Source organism: Uranotaenia lowii, chromosome 3, assembly GCF_029784155.1.
Source record: "Uranotaenia lowii strain MFRU-FL chromosome 3, ASM2978415v1, whole genome shotgun sequence".
In the NCBI taxonomy this organism is placed as follows: domain Eukaryota; kingdom Metazoa; phylum Arthropoda; class Insecta; order Diptera; family Culicidae; genus Uranotaenia; species Uranotaenia lowii.
Window position 1 is genome coordinate 341,912,280 of NC_073693.1, and position 21,375 is coordinate 341,933,654.

The 21,375-nt window shown below is 42.4% G+C and overlaps 2 protein-coding genes across 2 annotated transcripts in view; one reads left to right on the forward strand and one right to left on the reverse strand.

The window, feature by feature from the left end:
* The window catches only part of LOC129755314 (nucleolar protein 6), a 36,815-nt gene extending 19,057 nt beyond the window's left edge, over positions 1-17,758 (reverse strand). The window contains exons 1-2 of the mRNA XM_055751746.1: positions 17,653-17,758; positions 16,666-17,588 (exon numbers count right to left, since the gene is read on the reverse strand). Of these exons, the coding sequence (XP_055607721.1) occupies positions 16,666-17,588; positions 17,653-17,673 (944 nt within the window). The 5' untranslated portion in view covers positions 17,674-17,758. The remainder of the gene's footprint in view (positions 1-16,665; positions 17,589-17,652) is intronic.
* A 2,187-nt stretch (positions 17,759-19,945) lies between these two features.
* On the forward strand, positions 19,946-20,906 carry LOC129751356 (uncharacterized). The gene is made up of 4 exons (XM_055746808.1): positions 19,946-20,031; positions 20,090-20,208; positions 20,261-20,390; positions 20,496-20,906. Exons 1-4 carry the CDS (start codon positions 19,992-19,994, stop codon positions 20,582-20,584), a joined length of 378 nt encoding a protein of 125 aa, XP_055602783.1. The 5' UTR covers positions 19,946-19,991; the 3' UTR covers positions 20,585-20,906.
* The last annotated feature ends 469 nt before the right edge of the window (positions 20,907-21,375 follow it).

The window sequence follows — 21,375 nt, forward strand, 5'->3', positions numbered from 1 at the left end:
AATTTAGTGAAGCAACTCCAAATTTCCCTTTTTTACGGGAATAGCTTTATCTTTGTTTCCCGTCATTGTAAAGACTTCAAATTTCGTGGAGTGTTAGTTGGATAGTTGAACTAGATTGTGTGAAATTTTCATGAAAAAATATAAACCGAGAGAGAAATGGCAGCTTGTCAAAGTTGGAAATGGGTGCGCAGCTTCATGCGATTTCATTCTTTTTTGAACGCAACTGTATATTGCGATTATTTATATGGGTCGATTCGCGATGACGTAGCTCCCTTTTGTAGTGACAGTTCGTGCGTCCTGTTTACGAACGAGAAATGGGGTGCGGCGAAATTTTTCGTGTAGCTGCACGGTCAAAAAATTTAACTCAAAACTCAGTTTGAGGATAGTTATAAAACCAGGTCAATTTTGTGAACTAGATTTAGAGCATTTTTTTGGTTTTATAAATTATTTCTCCGGGAATGAATAGCAAGTTCTGAAAATTTAAAAGGAGGTTTGTTTATTGAAATTTTGAACATGTTTTTTTAAACCCTTTTTTCAACTTATGTTCTGGGCCATCCGACTTTGCATTGAATATTCTGGGGCAGCGCTTCTACTTGAAACCAAAAATCCCATCGAAAGTCCTAATGTATCGATTGTCCGGGCGTATTTTGTGTTATTTTGACGGAAAACTGTAATTCTGTTTTCAGCTGGATTAACAAACAAAATGCTTTTTCATTTTGATGTTCCAAAACATCTAATTTCTCAACAACTCAATCATTTCCTTTTTAATTTTTTTTTATCCCAAAATTGAGCTGAGAACTATTGCTAAAACCGTGTGGATGAAAATTAAATGAGGATCCAAATGTTTGCTTTGCTTCATCAGCATGCAGAATTGGAAAATAAGGAATCAAAACAGGAATCGCGAAATGTCAAAAACAGTGAGGTCAGGCCGTGCGTGAATCGACCTATTGTTCATGCTGTTGAAATCGGCAACCCTTTCTGTTGCTCTGGTACCGACACTTGAAAGATGTTTGATAGACGTCTGGTCAACATAAGTCGCTATTGAATGTCACCGACACTGATATTGACGAAAGCTCCGGATTAGGGGTTCAGCGACAATAGCAAATTCACCTGAAAATGATGTCCAACATTCGAATACTATTTTCATGTTAACTTGCCGCAATTATTTTTGGAAGATTCGTGATCATGCAGTTAAAACCGGAAAACGTATTTATGATCAAATATGAAATATTGGTTTTCTCAATTCAGCTCGGGGATCAAATGAGTAATCGCTTAATTATAGAACCGTTTTATAGATTAGATGTTAACCGTGTATAAAATTTGAAAAACGCCAACAATAAACGTTTATGCAAAACATAAACAAGTGAGACAAGGCTTAAAACCACTACGACCCAATATGCCTATATAGTGTTATAGAGTTTGTTATTTGAGGTTCAACATAGTTCGCATTTTGTAAAAAAATAGTTGCTTACATTGCGTAAATTCTTTGGCTCCTTAAAGCCTAAAGGCATGAGCCGTTTCAAAAAAAGAATTTACAAAAAAAAAATGCGTAAATTTTCGTCACAAAGTAAGTCGGTGATCAAACAGAGATCTCATTCCGTCGAAGTATTTAAGATTATTTCATTCAACGAATGAAATGAAAAAGAGGTAGAAATGATAAGATGCATGGCAGAAGCCAAGGAGACGAATTTTCTAAAACAGAAACGAATTTACTGTCCATTGTCTTTTTTTTTCTTGCGAACTTAATCAAAAAAGGAACGATTTCAAAATAGTTTCTTCTTAATTGTTCTAAAGTTATTTTGTTTGGGGATAGGAAGGGAATCTGTGAATGAATTAAACCAATACCGCGTAATTCGCCTCAAGCGTGCAAGCAGCCAGTCGGTCGGTCGGCAAGCAAGCGAGCCAGCCGAGTAGTGCGTGCGGTTCCCGCGGCGGTAAGTGATCAGTTGGGCCGCCAGTGCTTCTTCCGGGCTTCGGAGCTCCGGACAGGTCTGCACACAGTTCATATGATCCGAAACAAAAATCTACTCAAAAACATCAAGCCCGCCTCAAGATCGGTCATAGCAGCGAATAAGGCAATGAGGCAGATCGAAGGCTCTGGTACTGCTTTGTTACAACCTCGATGTCAAGAAGATGCTATTCCCATCAACGATGTGCAATATATCCCGCAGTTAACGGCTAACCTTCTTTTGATCAACCAGATTGTCAGCAAGGGCTACACGGTGGTTTTCAACGATGCTGGTTGGTTTTGAACAGCGACGGTCAGAATGCAGCTACTGGAACAGTCAAGTTGAAACAACATGAAGAAACGTTCAGTGCTCTAGTGTCCACCACCACATCAAAACTGCAGTTGAGAAACTATCCGATGGCTTGGCAACAGGTGTTAACTTGTCCAACAAGAACTGGTGCGATTGTGCAGTCTGCGAATGGGAAAACCCATGTTCGAATTTTTTATACCCAGGCGATGCCGCACATTCCAAAACCCAAAAGGTAGAAGTGGGATCCCAAGTCTCGAAAATGCATTCTCATTGGTTTTGATCAAGAAACCAAAGGGTACCGTCTGTACGATCCAAAGAACAGAAGCAAGCCTCTCTTACTTACTTGTTCCCGTCAGGGGCAACAAGATCGAAAAAACTTCCGTGAATTTAAACAGGTTTTGTTTTAATATTTACAACCGTTAAATTTCTCCTGCAATAGATTACAATTTTCTTTCAACTTACGTTTAGGGTTTCTTTTTGCTAAATCTTCGTGTACCCGGTTTTCTGTCCAGTACGGTGGCAGCGATTAACTCAACGTAGCTCCTGACTTGAAAGTTATTTTGTTTCAGGGTCTACAATCTATGTAACATATTATATGAACAGTTGTTACCTTTTGAGTCCTAGTCACACGTTATAGTTAGCGTAAGTCGTTCCGTCCCTAGACGAAGTGGCTAACCAAGGAAGTCCTAAGATTAACAGAAGGTCATTTCTAGCACTATTTGTGTTCAACAAATGGTTTATACCTTTGAAATAAGCACGATTCCCTGTCTAGTTTCGGTTTTTGTGCACTTTGGTAAGTTGAGAGCGAATTAAATGCTTTAAATTGAAGTTGATTTGAAGTTACAATATTGTTCAACACGTGAGGTATCAGATAAAATTCTGCATGATGATAATCCGAAATTTTCATTGTTTGCATTCTCCTGTCTAGCTAGTCCTATCTCTTTTTCAATACTGGTTTAAAGCAGTGCGGGTGCCTTCTGATGGGGGCTGATTGATGATGGAGGCGTGGTCGCACATTGCGTAACACTCCCCCCCGGTACGCAGGATGTTGGATCATGCTTACTAACTGTTACGCCGACGTTCAGAACGGCTAACTTCACTGCTGGTCTTTCGTAGATATTCGCTGCAGTCTTCACTGTTGCACTGCGAACTTGTCCGTTGCTGTAGTTCACCTTTATTATGCGTCCATTGGACCACAGATTCCGTGGAAGATCCGAATCGACGATAACCACTATGTCACCAACCTGAAGTGGTTTTACAGGGTAGTGCCACTTTGTGCGGCGGTTAATAGTAGGCATGTATTCATGTAACCATCGTTTCCAAAAGTGATTAGCGTAGATCTGCGATGCTTTCCATGAATTTCTCAATATATTAAGGCTATCTCCGTAAGGAATAGGCGGCTTGGACCCGTTCGAAGATCCAAGTAGAAAGTGGTTCGGGGTTATGGCTTCACTGTCGGCATTTTCTATTGGTACATATGTGAGGGGGCGTGAGTTGATGGTGAATTCGATTTCTAGTAATAGTAATGTGTTTTTCAGTACTTCGTCAGTTGGGAGTCTGACGATCTTCATATTGCTTAATATCTTTTTAACGGATTGGACTAATCTCTCCCAACTTCCTCCCATATGCCGGCTACTTGGGGGCAAGAAGGTCCATTTGGAATCGGGCGTGGTAAACTCTCTCATCAACGTATCCTGATCCATGCTACGCAGAGCTTCGGTGAGCTCACGATTAGCACCGATAAAATTAGTTCCTCGGTCGCTAAATATTTCTAATGGATTTCCTCTTCTGGCAATAAAGTTACGAATTGCAAGAATGCAAGAGCTGGTGTTCAAAGAGTGTGCTATTTCGATATGGACTGCTCGGATGACCAAACAAGTCATTAATACACCCCATCTTTTCTCCACACGTCTGCCGACAACGACGTTCATAGAACCAAAATAGTCTATACCGACGAGTAAGAACGGTTTTGTAGCGGCTGCTAGTCTAGTCTAGTCATGAGAGGGGGATGCGGTTGAGCCTTAACATTTTTGCAGGTCTGACAGTCTCGCCGAATTCTGTCTCAAAGCCGTCTGAGCTGAAAAATCTGGTACTTTTGCCGCAGTTCGTTCACAACGGTTTCCATATTTATGTGATGGAATTTCTCATGCATATCCTGTACAAGCAAGGTTGTTATGAAATGTTCTTTTGAAAGGATAACTGGATTTGCAGCGGATGAAGTTACAAAAGCACATGCTCCTATTCTGCCAGAAAGTGCGTAGAACTCCGGATTCGTCCAAATACGAAGAGAATTTGTAAAGCGTACTACTTTTCGGGAGCCTCCCTTGCTTTGAATCTCCTTTGGAAAGTATTGCGATTTCTTCGTGGTATGCATCTTTTTGTGCCTGACGATATATACAGTTCTCTGCGGCATGAAGCTCTTCTTGCTTAAGAAATCCTGAAGTTAGATTTTGGTGGAGCAGAGTAGCTCTGAAGTTTCGGCAATATCTAAAAACATAACCCATCACGCGCACAAGTTTCCACCATTTGGTTAATCTGTTGGGTTCTATTAACGGTTGTTTCATGGTATGCACATTCGCAAAATGCTGGATCTCATTCATAGTCGCTTCATAATTGAAAGGTTGGGTTGGCCACAACTCCATTTCCTGCCAGATGAACTGAGGCCCCTTGAACCACCGACTAGAGGACGAAAAGTCGGGAGTCTTCTGCCACTTTGTGCCTTCGTCAGCAACGTTGTTTTTAGTTGGGACCCAGTTCCATTCGGAAAGCTCTGTGTTCTCTAAGATTTCGCCGACCTTTGCTCCAACAAATTTTCTGTATTTACGATGATCTGACCGTAACCAACACAATACGTCCCTGGAGTCCGTCCAGAAGAACCTTCGGGTGATTCGTATTCTGTGACATTAGCAAATATCTTTAGCGAGTCTCGCTCCGATCACGGCAGCTTGAAGCTCCAATCGGGGTATCGATACGTATTTCAAAGGAGCAACACGAGTTTTCGACGTAATAATAGAACACTCGATTTGGTGTTTCTCTTTAATACGGAAGTATGCGACGGCGGCATATCCGTTCTCGCTTGCGTCGACGAAAACGTGTAGTTTAATTTCGTTGTAGTCGTTAGACGATGTGATTCGGCGGTAGCAGCGGGGTATTGAAACAGTGTTCACTTCTTGTAGTACGCTGAGCCAGATTAGCCATTTCTTGAACTGTTGCTCGCCGATTGGTTCATCCCAGCTAGTACCACTTCGCCATATTTCCTGGAGCAGAACCTTCAAGTACATAAGGAAGTTTGACAGCAGTCCGAGTGGGTCATAGATTTGCATAAGTGTTCGCAGAACCTCTCGCTTTGTAGGGATAAGCGTTCCATGCAATAGTTCCTGTTTACAACGCTGTGAAACTGTCGTTAGACGTATTCCACCACATTCCTAACACTTTCTCTGTGCCCAACTCGTTAGGCATATTCAGGTCTTTCTGGTAGACAATACCCTCACCCATGGACTTGATCACTTTCTCTGAATTCGATAGCCAGCCACGAATCTCGAAACCAGCTTGCGAGTGTATAATTTTAGCTTCCGTGGCGATTTTAACGGCTTCTTCTTCGGTTTCGACACTGAGCAACATATCGTCTACGTACGTATCTCGAAGAATAGCCTTTACAGCTTCTGGGTATTGCAATGAAAAACGTTCGGCATTCAAATTTTTCACGTATTGTGCGCAACTTGGGGAGCATGTTGCGCCAAAAGTCATCACTTGCATCACGTACGCAGCCGGGGGTTCTTCTATTTAAGTCGTTTGAATTATTATGAATTTCATATGAAACTTATATCAATAGAAACCTTGTAATGTCAGTAAAATATGTTTAGAACATTATATATACAGTGAGGGCAAAATAAAGTGTCCAAATTATTTTTTTTCTATTTCTTTTATTTTTCTGGTTAAAATTCAACGAAAACACATCGTAATCATTTTTTAAATATTGTTTATTATGTTCTTTTCAATTTTTGTTAATGTTGCGCTGGTAAAAAAAAAAATTTTTCTGATAGAAAAAAAAAGTTAATATTCCAAAAAAAACAGGGGCAAAATAAAGTGTCCAGATCGATACAGCTTCAAATTGATTCAAACTGAAGGCAAACAAGAACGATTTAATAATGGGTATGGCCTCCTTCGGCCTTCAACACCTCCTCCAAGTGCTTCGGTATACTTTCAACAAGGTTGAGCAAGTGTTGTGGGTCGAGTTCCTCCCACGCATGCTCCATGACATCAAAAAAAGAATTTTTAATTTGTCACACCATTCTTATCAATCAGAGCATCGAGGATGGCCCACAGATTTTCGATGGGGTTCAGATCAGGACTTTGTGGGGGCCTTTCAAGGGGTTTGATGCGGCAGGAACGGGAAAATGACTTCATCAGATTGGTCGTATGCTTCGGATCGTTATTCTGCTGTAAAACGAAGCGCTCTTCGAGGCCCGTCTTGATGAGGGATACCTCGAAGTTTTCCCGCAGGGTATTGGAATATGACTCAGCTGTCATGATTCCGTCAATTTTTACCAAATTGTCCATCCCACCCCAAGAAAAGCACCCCCACACCATCACGTTACCTCCTCCGTGCTTGACTGTTCCTTGGATATGGCGATCTTGGAGCTCATCACCCGACTTGCGCCACATATGATCCCGCTTCTTCCGGTTGAATAGCTCGAATTTGGATTCGTAGGCCCACATCAATGTTTTCCAGTACTCGAGCCGTATATCGACGTGTTCTTTGACGAACTTGAGCCGCTTAGCCTTGTTTACCTGGCTGATGAAAGGCCTTCTCACTGCGATCTTTCTATGGTACCCCTTTGCATGGATGCGGCGACGGACAGTACAACGCAATACCGAAAATTGGAGCTCTTCCTGTATCTGCCGGATCGTTATTATTGCGTTTTTATTCACTTCAAGAATGATTTTCTTGTCCGTTCTGGCATCTGTCTTGGGCTTCAGTCCTCATCCTGGGCGATCAAGCTCCGATCCGAACGTTTTCATCTTCTTCATGATTTTTGATAGCGCTGTCTTGCTGATTTCGTAGTGCTTGGCCACTTCCCGGTGCGTTTGACCGTTATTCACATCACGAACAACCAGTTTCCGGATGGACAATGGAATGGAATCAGAAATTTATGCGTTCTCCATATTTTACAACTTATTCGAATTTAGACACCTGTTTGAATACTCCAGAGCCAAGCCAGTTGTTTATGAAACGTCAAAATACACAAAACAAACAAATTCGAGGGGCCTCGCGATGGAATCTTATCGAAATTATATTGATTTTTGAGTTGGACACTTTATTTTGCCCATTTTTTTTTTGAATATTAATTTTTTTTTCTATCAGAAAAACTTTCTTTTTTACCAGCGCAACATTAACAAAAATTTAAAAGAACATAATAAACAATATTTTAAAAATGATTACGATGTGTTTTCGGTGAATTTTAACCAGAAAAATAAAAGAAATAGAAAAAAAATATTTGGACACTTTATTTTGCCCCTCACTGTAGCTAAAGCTTTTAGTTTTCTCGTTATTCAGCATGAAAGAAAAAAAAATCCGAAAAAACATGCCTCAGCAAAACTGCTGTAGTTCATATATTACACGTCCAAAAAATATTTGCCTTATGCATATGAAAGCTGAAGTTCATGTCTACATCATGAAGCCATTTTAATTTTTTTTATGAAATTGTCACAAAAAGTTAAAAACAGTGGTCTGAAAAACCTACTTTTCATTAGATTGCTAGTAAAAACCGTTTGAGCGGTGGTAGAGCTTTTGTAAAAATATCATTACTAATTTTATTCTAATTCTGACATTTTGTTGTCTTTTAAAATTTTTCAAAGTTGACTATTTTGCGCGATTTTTTCACAAGTTGAAATTTCATCTGTTTTTGTGGTCCACCGTCAGGTTGTACCCGGATTTTCAGTGCTTTTACTATGCTTGGACCAATAAAAAGTAAATTCATTGGAAAGCAAATTTAATCTACATTCTAGTGAGGTGCAACAATTTACGCTGTGAGATTTCACAAAAATATAAAAATTATAAACGTAAAATCATTCCTGAATTTCTAGAACCACAAGCAGCACGTCCAGCAGAACGTGTTTGTTTGCTCTCCGAGTAGGTACGGTGGGTGGTGATTCGGGCAGAGAGTCAAGCCTAGAGAAGAAATAATGATGCAAAATTGCATTTGCTGCGATATCTGTTTGCAGAATCAGCAAATGGACGCCATAACTGCATTTCTGCAAGGAGAGCTCGATGAAAAAATTTCCAAGCGGCAACCCCCTCTTCGAGAATCAGACCAAATCGCTTGTTTGTCGTCTGAATAAGACCCTGTACGGGTTGAAGCAGCCAAGTCGGATAAGCTCACAACACATGTTAGAGTACAATTTGTGATTTTTTATTATTTGATATGTTATTGTTTGTATTTTCTTTTTTTTTGTTATTTCTTGTGTTTTCGGTCAATTTGAGAATTTTTGTTTTTTTTCTTTCCTTTATATAATTATGTCATTTGGATGTTTTCAGTTGTTGCTTCAGAAGTAAGGCCGGAACAAATTTTAAATCCTTCTTTTGTCACTCAGAGTTGGAACATCGCGAGGGGGGGGGACAATAAAAAATAATGCCAAAAACAAATAAATTGGAATAAATTGCACAAAATCTTGCATGCAAAAAATTGCATGCTATATCATTGCACAAAACCTATAAAATAATGTAATTTTTTATTGAAAAATTCAATAAAATCAAGAATACACATGGTGAAATTACTTTCATCTTCCAACATTTCTTTTTTGGTCTTGTTATCTTTCTGATACTTGAATTTTTTTTCAAAATTTCCATGAAATACTTAAAACTATATTTATTTCCCCCTTCGGGTTTTTGGAAATTTCGAAGGGGGGGGAGACAAAAGAAGAAATTGATATTTGTTCCAGCCTAAGATTGTCTTTAAAAATCAACCGAATTAAGAGTGTTGAAATAGCGTAACTAACCGCATTACAACGGAAGCTGATCAAATTGTCGATAAGTCGAACGCGAACTTCATATAGGGTACAACTTCGATGATCAAACATATAGTTTAAAGTTTGGAACAAAGTATTGCAATAGCTCTGTGCTCGAGATGGAATTTTCCGCCCGCAAATCAATTACGATTACCCTATTTTGGATCGCAGTCCTCTCGGCCGAAATCGTAGACCGTGTGGATATCGGTTCGGGAATCCGGGACTGCGTCCACATACGAAGTGTCGCGATGCATCATTTGATTTTCAACCCGGAAACCAGACATAGGCAGCCGGATCAGAAGTATTTGTACTACATGGGCGTATATTGGAAAGCACAAGTGCCGGAATATGCGTCCGTCAAGTTGGAGCAACTCGATACTTATGAACCGCTGTACCATATCAAAATGATCGGTCGATGGAAGTATGTGATGGCAGCTCCAGTTCTGTCGTCGACCCACTCCGATCGACTTCCGGTTGTTACCTATGAAGTGTGGAATCACACCAGTCCGGAGTGTGTTTGGGGCTTTGAGAGGTCCTACAACGACGATGGAATATTTTCCGGATCCTGGTACATCAAGAGCATGTTCCACGATCGATATATGATAGCTTCACCGTGGAAATCGGGCCCACCCGGGTACCACGATGAGTGGAGCTCGCTCCAAATCGACCGACGGTACCAGCCCATCTTGACGGATGAGCATCGTTTTCATTTGGAAGAATGCTGAACGAATAATTTGATTAAATGCAATATGTACTATTGAAATGGATAAAAATAAAAACATGTTGAATTCTTTCAGGCTATGTCTATGTTTATAATATAGACATATGTTTATAATCGAAAACTTTATGATACTAACTAATCTCTCGAGGAAAACTAGCTTATTGGAGGTGGTCAATCTGGTCGAAGTACAGATATCACTACTTGGGAATCGAGGTGCTGTTCGAGAGCACCGAGAAGGCACGAACAAGGTGGAACTGTGAAGCGAAGCAATCTATGAAAAGGATTGACAAGCGATCATGAATTATTTTCTAATTCATCCCCAAGTCTCCACTTCAAGATACGGCATTCCGCTGCTTCTTGGCCTCAAATATGAAAAATGGAAGTTCCGCTGGAAGCTGTTCCTGGATGCCGCGGCGGAGGTCTCTGAAGTCCTGCAAGAAGGTATTGTACCTCGATATAGAGACCCTGCGAAATGGAACTCCCCGTGGTGCAGAGTGGAAATGTGCCTCCAGACTTGCCACCTGCAGGCGTACGGCCAAGAGAACTACACGTCACACTTGGTACAGTCTAAGAGAGGATAACGGCGGAAGAACTTCGCGAGATCGCCAAGTCTCTACAACCGAGGAAGGCCCCCGGACCGGACGGCATTCCGAACGTCGCAGTGAAGGCCGCGATCAGGGAGTTCCCCGATATGTTCCGGACATCGTTGCAACGATACGTGACGAAGCGGGTGTTCCCTGACACGTGGAAACGGCAGAAACTCGCAGGTAAACGGCAGGTCCTGGAGAAGGTGATTCCGAACCGACTTCAGAGATACACTGAAAGCGAGGGCAGACTCTCGGAGAAACAGTTTGGTTTCCGTCGAGGTCGCAGCACTGTAGATGCCATCCGCTCGGTCATCGAGGTAGCGGACAGAGCCAGGCTGACCAAGAGGAGAGGGCTCCGCTTTTGCGCGTTGGTCACTCTGGATGTGAAGAACGCCTTCAACAGTGTCAGTTGGACAGCGATTGTGTTGTCGCTCATCCAAATGAGGATCCCGGCATATCTGTATAGGCTTGTGGAAAGTTACTTCCACAATCGCCAACTGCAGTATATGACCGGCGAGGGTTTGCGAACACAAGAGGTTTCGGCGGGTGTTCCACAGGGGTCAATACTCGGCCCGGTTCTGTGGAAGATCACTTACGACAAACTCCTACGAACGAGCCTCCCATCGGGAGCTTAACTCGTAGGATTTAAGGATGATGTGGTCCTCTTGGCGAGAGGCTCCTCAACAGCGGAGGTTTAGCTACTGGCCACGGTAGCTATCCAGGCAGGGGAAAGCTGGATGCACTCCAAGTGCCTGCGTCTAGCCAACCACCAAACCGAGATGGTGCTTATCACCAACCTGATCTCACCCCAAACAGGTACCATTACCGTTGGACCGTGCAATATCGTGTCCAAACGCGCAATCAAGTACCTAGGGGTGATGATTGACGACAGGCTCAGTTTTACGAGCCATGTCGACTACGTGTGCAAGAGAGCGGCAAAGGCCACGGCCGCACTCACACGGATGATGTCGAACTCCTCGGCCATCCAAAGTAGCAAAAGGAGGATCCTGGCAAGTGTGACCACATCGTTCTTGCGGTACGGAGCAGCGGCCTGAAGGCAGGCCCTGGGAAGAAATTGTAACCTGCAGCGACTTAGCAGCGTTACCGGACCATGTCGTCCGAAGCCGCCTGTGTAGTAGCGGGTGTCATGACCATCTCGGTTTTGCTTGAGGAGGATGTCTATTGCTACGACAACAAAGACACGCCCAATGTACGAGATCTCGCCAATGAGGACTCGATGTCCAACTAGCAGCAGCTGTGAGACAGCTCAACAAGAGGAAGGTGGACCCATCGTCTGATCCCGCACATTGGGAGCTGGATCGGAAGAAGGCACGGTGAAGTGGACTTCTATATGACGCAATTCCTGACTGGTCATGGATGCTTCATGAAGTACCACTACCGGTTTGGACATGTGGCTTCGCCATACTGCCCAGATTGTGGTGGAGAAGAGGAAACACCTGAGCATGTGGTGTTTGTCTGTCCGAGATTTACGGCGGTACGTACTTCCATATTTGCCGCCTGTGGGCCCGACACGACAGCAGATAACGTTGTACAGAGGATGTGTGCGGATTCCAATACTTGGCATGCGGTCAGCGATGGATTCACCCGGATCATGACTGCCCTGCAGAGGAGCTGGAACCAACGGCAGTCCGCAAACGGTGTAGGATGACTCCATCGACGGGGAGCATCTGAGTAGTGTGCGTCCGATCCCTTGATCGAAGCTACAAAGATAAGGTATCATCTTCTGCGTAGCGGAGGTCAGGGGTACGCCGCGAACGTGTGTAGGATACCCCAACGTCGCGGTGTATCCGAGTAGTGCCGCTTCCTAAGGCTTTCGATGCCTGGCGAGCCTCTCGAGTCGGTGTAGGATGTCGTCACCGTCGGGAAACATCCGAGTCGTAGCGTTCCAAGTCCCGAACGTGTGCCGTGACAGGCGCGAGTCCAGGACAAGCTGCTCTCGATCTGGCACACAACGGGCAGGAAAATCCGCGGGCCAAAAATCCTAAGGTTGCCAGCCAAGGGGGATAAAGAAGACCGGACAACGGTCGGAGTAGACTGACCCCATCGACGGGGGGCTGTCGAGTAGAGTGCGTCCGACCCCACGGTATGAAGCTACAAAGATAAGACAATCTGCGTAGCGGATGCCGTGGGTGCGCCGCGTTCGTGCGTAGGATGCTCCACCTTCGGGGAGTATCCGAGTAGTGCGGTTCTCAACGACAGAAGCTGCGGGGATAAGACTTGACCTTCTTCGCAGTGGAAATTGTTGGGAAAGAGTTGTTCCACGTTCGGGGAATACCCACGGGTAGAGTGGCTCTCGACGCCGGGTGAGCCATTCGAGTCGAAGTAGGATGACGTCTTCGTCGGGAATCATCCGAGTCGTTGCGTTAAGTCCCGCGCGTGTGCCGTGACAGACGCGAGTCTAGGATAAGCTGCTCTCGATCAGGCACACGACGGGCAAGGTGTCAAACCTCCAACCCTGAAGATAAGAGGTCGAGCCTCGAGTCCTTAGAGGAGAGGTCAGGCCTCAAACCTTCAGGCGGAGAGGTTTATGTGGTCAACCCCGAGTCCGACGACCACCGTTTTCCTGGCTTGTCGACCTCCACCTGGCTTCCCGGTCCGACGACCTTCCAGATGACTCCTGGTCCTACAACCTCCCGCGGTTCCCGGCTCGTTGACTTCCCTTAGCTTCGGCTCGTTGTCCTTCTAGCGGCTTCCTGGCTGGATGACTGTCCACTTTTGATTCCGCTTCTCCTCCTTTCTACTAGTGCTGGGCCCATAACCTGTTAGATAGGGAGCACATTCGGAGTGGAAAGGAGAGAAAAACACTGTTTGACGATCAAAACTAGAATACTTTATTTCAATACATTCGGTACTATTTATACTAAAACCATATCTATGGTAACATTTCCTAATTGTTCATTTCTAATAACACCAGCATGCGTATGTTGTTATTCATCTAATCGATTGCTTCGATGAGACGAATCTCAACACTCCTCCTCAACACACGCTGTTTGCCGCTCAGCAATGCACCGCGCCGGACCACATTCATCGCCTTCAGCTCAACGACCCTCTCCAGGTTTCGCTCGATGACCATCCTTCGGCCCATTCGATGACAACCTTTCTTCGAATCGCTTGAAGACAAACTTCCGTCTGGCCCGACACCCTTCTGCTACCGATGCCGTTTCTCTCCTGAGGCCTAACGCCTCCCAGTGGCTCCAGCCCGACGACCTCCTCCACTTGGCGTTCCAGTCCGACGCCCTTCCATGGCATCTGTTTGGCGACCTTCCGTAGTTCCCGGCTCGTAAGTCCACCAGAGGTTCCTGGTCCGACGACCTCCACCTGGCCTACAACTTGACCACCTTCCACGACACCGACCCGCCAACCTTCCATGGCTCCCGGCACGACGAACCGCCTGTGATTCCAGTCCGCTCTCAATGGCTCCGGACCAACGACCCTACAAAACACCTGCCCGACGACCTCCCTCCCGTGTCTCCTGGCTTGCCGACCACCAGCTGGCTTCCCGATCCGACGACCTATCAGGCTCCTGGTCCGACAACCTCAGACGGTTCTGGCTCTACGACGTTCCTTTGGATTCCCGGCGCTGGCTCGTCCTCCCATTGGCTTCTTGTCTGGTTCTACTTGCACAGATGATTCCACTGTTGAGATTTGTCTAATCGAAGCAATCGATGAGACAAATAACAACAGAAACCGACCGAATCCGCTCGTCTAGTAATAACAAGGTCACCACGGCGACGAGCTGGAGATAGTCGAAGACTTTGTCTATCTCGGCTCACTCGTGATCGCAGACAATGATACTAACCGTGAGATCCGGTGGCGAATGATCAGCGGAAGTCGTGCCTACTATGGACTCCACAGGCAACTGCTTTCAAGAAGACTTAGCCCTCACACGAAGTGTAACCTGTACATACATGACACTTATTAGACCGGTTGTTTTCTACGAACACGAGACGTGGATATTGTTCGAGGAGGACCTGCGCACACTCGGGGTATCCGAGCGACGAGTGTTAAGCACCATCTTTGGCGGCGTGCAGGAGAACGGAGTGTAGAGGCAAAGGATGAGTATCCAGAAAAGTGAAAACTGGCCGGATACGCTGGGCAAGACATGTTGCGAGAATGCCGGACGACTGTTCGGCAAAACAGGTGGGAATCCGATAGGACGAGCAAGGGCGCAACGAGCGAGGTAGTTAGACCAAGTGGAGCGTGATCTGGCGAATGTGGGATGTCCGAGAAATCGGCTCGAGTGAATTGGAAAAATGTTGTTCATCAAGTTGTGTATTGAGACAGTATACTATGTAAATTATAAAAAAAAAAATCAGTAACATAATAAGTTAGAGAAGGCCGATCAATTCATTTAATGCCCAATTGTTTTATTGTTAAAAGCTTATAGGATGTCAGTGCAAAAAAGGCTTCATTGTAATATGCAGTGCAGATTTGTTCGCCATAAAGGTCAAATGAAAAAATGACTCCATTTTCAGCACTCTTCAAAACGGAACCGATGCTCGTCGGTCAGCTTTGGATCGTAGCGTCGATCCAGTTGCAGAGAAATCCAGTCGTCCAGATGTCCCGGTGGTTTTGATTTCGTTTCCGAAGCAATCAAATAGCGATCGTGGAACAAACTCTTGATGTACCAAACGCCCGAAAACAGCCCATTGGCATCGTAGTACTTTTCCAAGCCCCACACTCCCTCGGGAGTTGTAATGTTCCAAACGGGATTCGTAAGCACCGGAAGCCGGTCTGCGTGAGTCGCGGTCAGAGCTACGCCTCCCATCATGTACTCCCACCGGCCGATGACCTTGATTTGGTACAACGGTTCGAACGTATTCAGTGGTTCCAGCTTTAGGGCCGAAAATTCGGGCACATCTCTATGGGCATAGAGGCCCATGTAGCGTTGGAATTGTGAGGGGAACGCTTTCGTTACGGCAGAAAACACGAGCCGTCGCAGTTTCACACTTCGAAGTCGGAAACAGTCTTGTGGTCCGGAGTGGACATCCACCCGGTCACCGAATATGCCGGGGGCCGAACTTAGGATGAGCACGAGAAATAACGCTTTGCACAACGGAAAGTCCATTTTCTAGCGAAAACTACCGAAGATTGACGACACGGCTACGCGAAACTTGAGAGTAGCTCACCGACGATTTGCTACGGCGGTTTTGGTGATTCGAAATGGTTATGGAAATTTCATTAGAATTTATTGTTTTATCTAATCTAATTTGTTACATTTACTTCGGTTAACAAAATCTACTAAAGATTTACTTCGGTACAAAAAAAAATCATGCAAGCATGGAGAGAAGCACATATATTCACTTAAAAACCCAAGCATGGCCTATAAATTTTAAAAGATAGATTTAAAAGTTTACTCAGATTTTTTTTTTTAATTTCAAAACGCCATATAATCAAAAGTAGAGGGAATCGATGAAATCTGACGACGAATTCAAGACGGCTCATTTCTGAATCATAAGCACCGAAAATTCTGTAGTGCTGTACAAAAATACTGCAGAACCAGTAAACCGGTTTGCATCGACGGCCTCCTTTTCCCATTTTCCTAAATTCAATAGCGCGAATGAGTTGAAATCCCTATGCTTATTTTTACAACGATCTGCTACATTTCCATGACTATATAGCAAATATTTCCAAAGTTATATACATATGTATTTTCCTTTCTATCTTCTCTTTTATCTTAAAAAATGTAACATTAGTAATTAAAAGTGCATACTTAAAATGGCTTTCACACCTTCTATTGAAAATATCGTTCTGAAAGGTGATGAAAACTTATCCAAACCAGTTATTTGGGAATGTAGAACGAAATAATTATTACGTATCAAATCATTTTATGAAGACTGAATTATCATACAGAGGACACCTACTTAGGAAGATAAGGAGTTCAAATCAGACCCTAAATTTGAATTTATCAAATATCAAAAAAATATATTTTTGACATTTTCTGCATATCTCACGCAAAGATATTTGTATTTTAATTTTGTTTTGAAATAACACGCATAAAAAAGTTATAAACGCTATCACGGATTTTAAAATTAAATAGAAGAAAAATAAATAAAAAAAATAGTCCTACCTTTTCGGTGCAAACTTTTCCGTCGCAGCTGCCCAAATCCGGAAGCGCACTTTCTCAGCAAACTTTTCGTCCGCTGGCACCAGCTCCAAAACCGGCTTCAACGGGTCCCCTTTCAGCGACACAAAGCACACCCGACTAGCCATGCCGTATTTGGTTTGATTCATCAGGCCGTCGGCTAGGTGACACAAGAAGTGGGCTCGCTTGTAGTGATACCGCAAGTTGAGGTAGTCTTCCTTGTGCAAACATTTTTCGGGGATTTCCAACAGCAAATCGATGACCGTGGGCTTTCCGTATTGTGTTCCGAGAGTAGCCGAACCGATTTGATGAACTATTCTCTGCTGACGGAATTGGAAAGATTGCTTGCTGAGAAAGGCTGAATTTTCCGGAATTTCTAAGGGAAACTTGACGGAATTATACGAAGTTTCTAGCAGAGGTTGTTCACTTTCGGCATCCTTGATGGTGCGAAGCACCTTTCGGAAACTGTCGAGCCACTGATCAACAAATTTTATAACTTTGGCTTTGACCTTTACTTCCGCTAGCAGTTCCTCGATTTGCAACCGGAACAGGTTCGAATGGTAGAAATTTTCCGTTTCTTTCAACCGATTGATTTCCTCAACCGTCGGTGGTTTGTAAAGCTGTTTTAAGGCTTTAATCTTTTGACGGTGGGCTAGATCATCCGCCGGAGGCGGCCCAGAAGGTTTACGTTTTTTACTATTCTGTTTCGACGAGGCGCCCTTTTTTTCATCACTTGCTGGAGCTCGCACAAAACGACCTCCACCTTCGTGTCCACTATCACTATTGTTTTGCGGCTCCTCTAGCAAGGAATCGTCTTCAGATTCCTCGTCCGTTCCGTTTTCGATCATTGAATCGTAATCCACATTGGACAGTGGAACCGGTAGTTTTTTCGGTTTGAATTTCTGTTTCTGTAAACCAATATTAAAATAAGAATTAAGTGAAAATTTTAACTCCAAAGAAAAATTAACTTACCTTGGAACCAATTTTCTTCATTTTGTTGCTAAATGTAGTTAACTTTCGAGAGAAAAACAGGATTTTAAAAATTTTAAATCGATAACGACTGCTAACAGCAGAAACCGGCGCACATTGTTTTGATTCGCGGCGATTCGAAAACACGTGCTTGACATTTCTCGGTCCAGTGCTAAAAAAAGGAGCTCAAAAGTTCAGCAACTGTTACACTTTTCGCTGTCTCTCTCCCGCACTTCCACAAAAAGTCTCCCTTTCGAAAGACTACACCCTTAGAAAATACTACACAAAAGTAAGTAAAAAGAAGTCAAAACAACCCGTAAGTGCAGGAAGCCACTAGTATGTAAAAATGATAATACGAAAAAGTATGTAGAAAGGCTGGTACGTACCAGTATGTAGAAAGTACGCAAAAGAACGTTGAGCTCTGTGAACTGAAAACTATGTTAAAATCACATAAAGTAGGAAAAACCAAAATTCTTTTTCGGAATTGAGAAGCAGGGATATTTTCTTTCAAATTAATTGAAATTTGGATTTAGTATGATAATTTATTGTCCATCACTTCAAAAACTAAAGATTTTGTAGTAAATTGATTTCATCATTCCCGGCCAGTTTTTCTTGAAAACTTTTTCCGGTTCATCCAAGAAGTCCGTTCTTTCGTTGGGGATTGAATTGGCCATATCATGATGGAACCCACCCGGATGGGATTGGCCACACCAGAACATCGACGCTTGAGCAGGTTTCCTTGAGATTCAACTTCTGGGACAGGGTGTGATTCAACAGTCGACCGGGTGTTGAAGTTGGAATCCTAATAAAACAAAAAATGGTTAGCAAAATTGTTAAAAAAAAATAAAGAAATATTACCCCTGCTTTTAATTTGCTTGATTGCGGCCGCTACTATGATAGAATCAGATTGTGGAATCGTCTGATGATAGCGTATTATGACGCTTCTGGACCCAGAGGAAACCTAAAATTATGGAGATGAATTGAACAACACATACACCAGAAATGAATGTTACCAAACTTACCGAAAGAAGCGAAAAAAAATTCGAAGTTTTCACAGATTTACAGGCAGATCTGCTGAAGTTGTTGCTTGCGCGCGAGTAGGATGTAAATAACAAACTGACTCCCTGGTGGTGCGAGTGAGAAGAAAAACGCCATCAACAACAAATTTACTGAAATTGCAGTTCTTTCTACAGAAAGCGTTTTGTAGAACAGAAAGAACTGACAAAGTATGTAATTTCTGGAACTCACTTCTACGTAAAAGTTGTCGAACTTCAAAGTATGTACTTTTTACATAACCAATATGTACAATTTTCTTAGAGTGTATTCGTGATCCGAGTGCACGGCAAAAATAAAAAACTCAACCGCCACTTTTTTGTATGCAACTCGGACAAAAAGTGCAGGGACTTACTGTTAAGTTTTATGCATTAAACGCAACTTCAAGTTAAGCGTATTAAACTCAACGTTAAGTTTAGTGCATTTTACTCAACAGAAAGTTTTTTACATTTTTCTCGCCGGTGCGTCGAATCGTATGGGATCGTAAAAATTAGCAATTTTAATCGAATCAAAAATAAACAAATAGCAAGCATCTAAATTTATGACTTTTTATTGGTTCATTATAAATTAATTACCAAATTATTCACACAATTTTTTTGAGGTCATCGGCGGCACAGGTTGCCGCAGCTCTATCACACTTGGCTCGGAAGTTGCGAGAGCCGTACACAGAAAAAAAATCTGAATCCTTAACAGCACGTAAATTGAAAACCCTTAACATTACAGGACATAGAATTAGATTTCGTTATGTGAATTTACAAAAGCAAAAGTAATTGAACCGTAAGCAGCACTGAAATTGAATCACAATAATATTACATGACACAGAACATGATTTGCTAATGTAATATTCCGTCATATATGATGCTTCTTTTTATTTACTTCATATTTGATGTAATTTTATAGCACTGAAATTTAAATACAATAATATAACATGACATGTAGCGTGATTTTGTAATGTAAATTGAGAACATTGATTCATTAGCAACACTGAAACGAAATTTCCTATTATTACATGACACGGAATTTTACATCATCATCAACAGCAATGGAAAATTCCATCAAATCAAATGTGATCATTAATAACATCTGTTTTGCAAAAAAAAAGTTGCTAAAAGTTTTAGCCTAAAACTAAAGTTAAAGTAAGTTATGATCAGTGTTTATTGATCTGTGAATTGAGCATTTTATTCGTGATTTTAGCATCCGCGATTTACACCGACGACGCAGATTACACCGAGACCGAGATGAGAAAAGTCGATGTAAACAAAACGGCAAAAACTCGACCCGCACAACAAATGACATCAAAATCACCGAATCGTTTCTGTTTTGGAAGGAGTAAGTTTTTAATACTATTGATTTATACGAATTCCAGTATTTTTCCATTTCATTCCAGGAATCAAAGCGAGCAGTACCATGCCGTCAAACTGGACCTACTCTGGGACCCACAGGAGGAACCAACGCATAAAACTTTCCAGAACTTCATCCTTACTCTTGCTGACTGCTTATGTTCAGGTGAGTTTTTTTTAAAACTATAATGCTCAGTAGTGAACGTTTCACATTCCAGCTTCCAGTAAAGTCGGCCCAGGCGATACGGTTCCAATCAAGGCAAAAATGTAACCCGATAATTTCAGAGGACAAATACAAGTTGATGATCCAATCAGAAATGAAAACCCAGCATCAGAGATGTTTTTCAGGTAAGATGTTAAACCTATGTCTTATGATCAGTGTTATTTTTTCATATTCATTCACAGATTTCAACACGTAGGCACGCTTTTTCATGTGTAATTTTGTCGTTTTAGGTATTATGGAATTTAACAAAATTTTCCGTAATTTGTGGCGTAAGAGCAGCTGCCGTCATTCTCAAACTCATTCTGACATCCGTTGGTAGTTGATGACAGTCCCTGGAATTAAGACTTAAGTATACGACACAGTCTATGCCGCTTGTTGAGTTGACGTAGGGCAGCTCCGCGGACACCACAAGGCTACTATCCAGGCAAAATCAAAGTGTTTCAGTACCAGAGGAATCCGCTCTTAAAAGGAAGAGCAGGTGGATTGAAAAATCTAAACCAGTTTATAAATCCCTTCTTGGGAACTTACTTTAGAAGTTCGATAAGTCGGCGTTCCGGCATATTCGGTAACGCAACAAAAATTGGTAATATTTGTTTGTAGTATGTACTATTTTGTGAGTTTGTCAAAATCAGTTGTGAAAATGTGAGATAGTTTTGTTGCCATAGTGGAGAATAAATTATTTGTATTAAAATAAATAAAATCTTTTTAATCCATACAAAAACGGAAGAAATTTGTAAAATTACATCATTAATTATGTAAAGAAAAATAAGCATTATATATGACGGAATTTTCACTGCGAGTTGAATATTACACGTCTGCAAAATTTTACAGGCGTGTAATATTAAACTCGCACTGAAAATTCCGTCATATATGATGCTTCTTTTTCTTTACATCACATGTGATGTAATATTACATATTTTTTTCGTTGTGTGTAGATCACTACACACAACGAAAAAAATATGTAATATTACATCACATGTGATGTAAAGAAAAAGAAGCATCATATATGACGGAATTTTCAGTGCGAGTTTAATATTACACGCCTGTAAAATTTTGCAGACGTGTAATATTCAACTCGCAGTGAAAATTCCGTCATATATAATGCTTATT

What these genes read in the sequence shown, in the direction of transcription:
- LOC129751356 (XM_055746808.1), top strand. Translation starts at nt 19,992, where the DNA reads ATGACATCAAAATCACCGAATCGTTTCTGTTTTGGAAGGA. An exon ending in TCGTTTCTGTTTTGGAAGGA is followed by an intron (nt 20,032 to 20,089) that starts GTAAGTTTTTAA and finishes ATTTCATTCCAG; the next exon opens with GAATCAAAGCGAGCAGTACC. An exon ending in TGCTGACTGCTTATGTTCAG is followed by an intron (nt 20,209 to 20,260) that starts GTGAGTTTTTTT and finishes TTCACATTCCAG; the next exon opens with CTTCCAGTAAAGTCGGCCCA.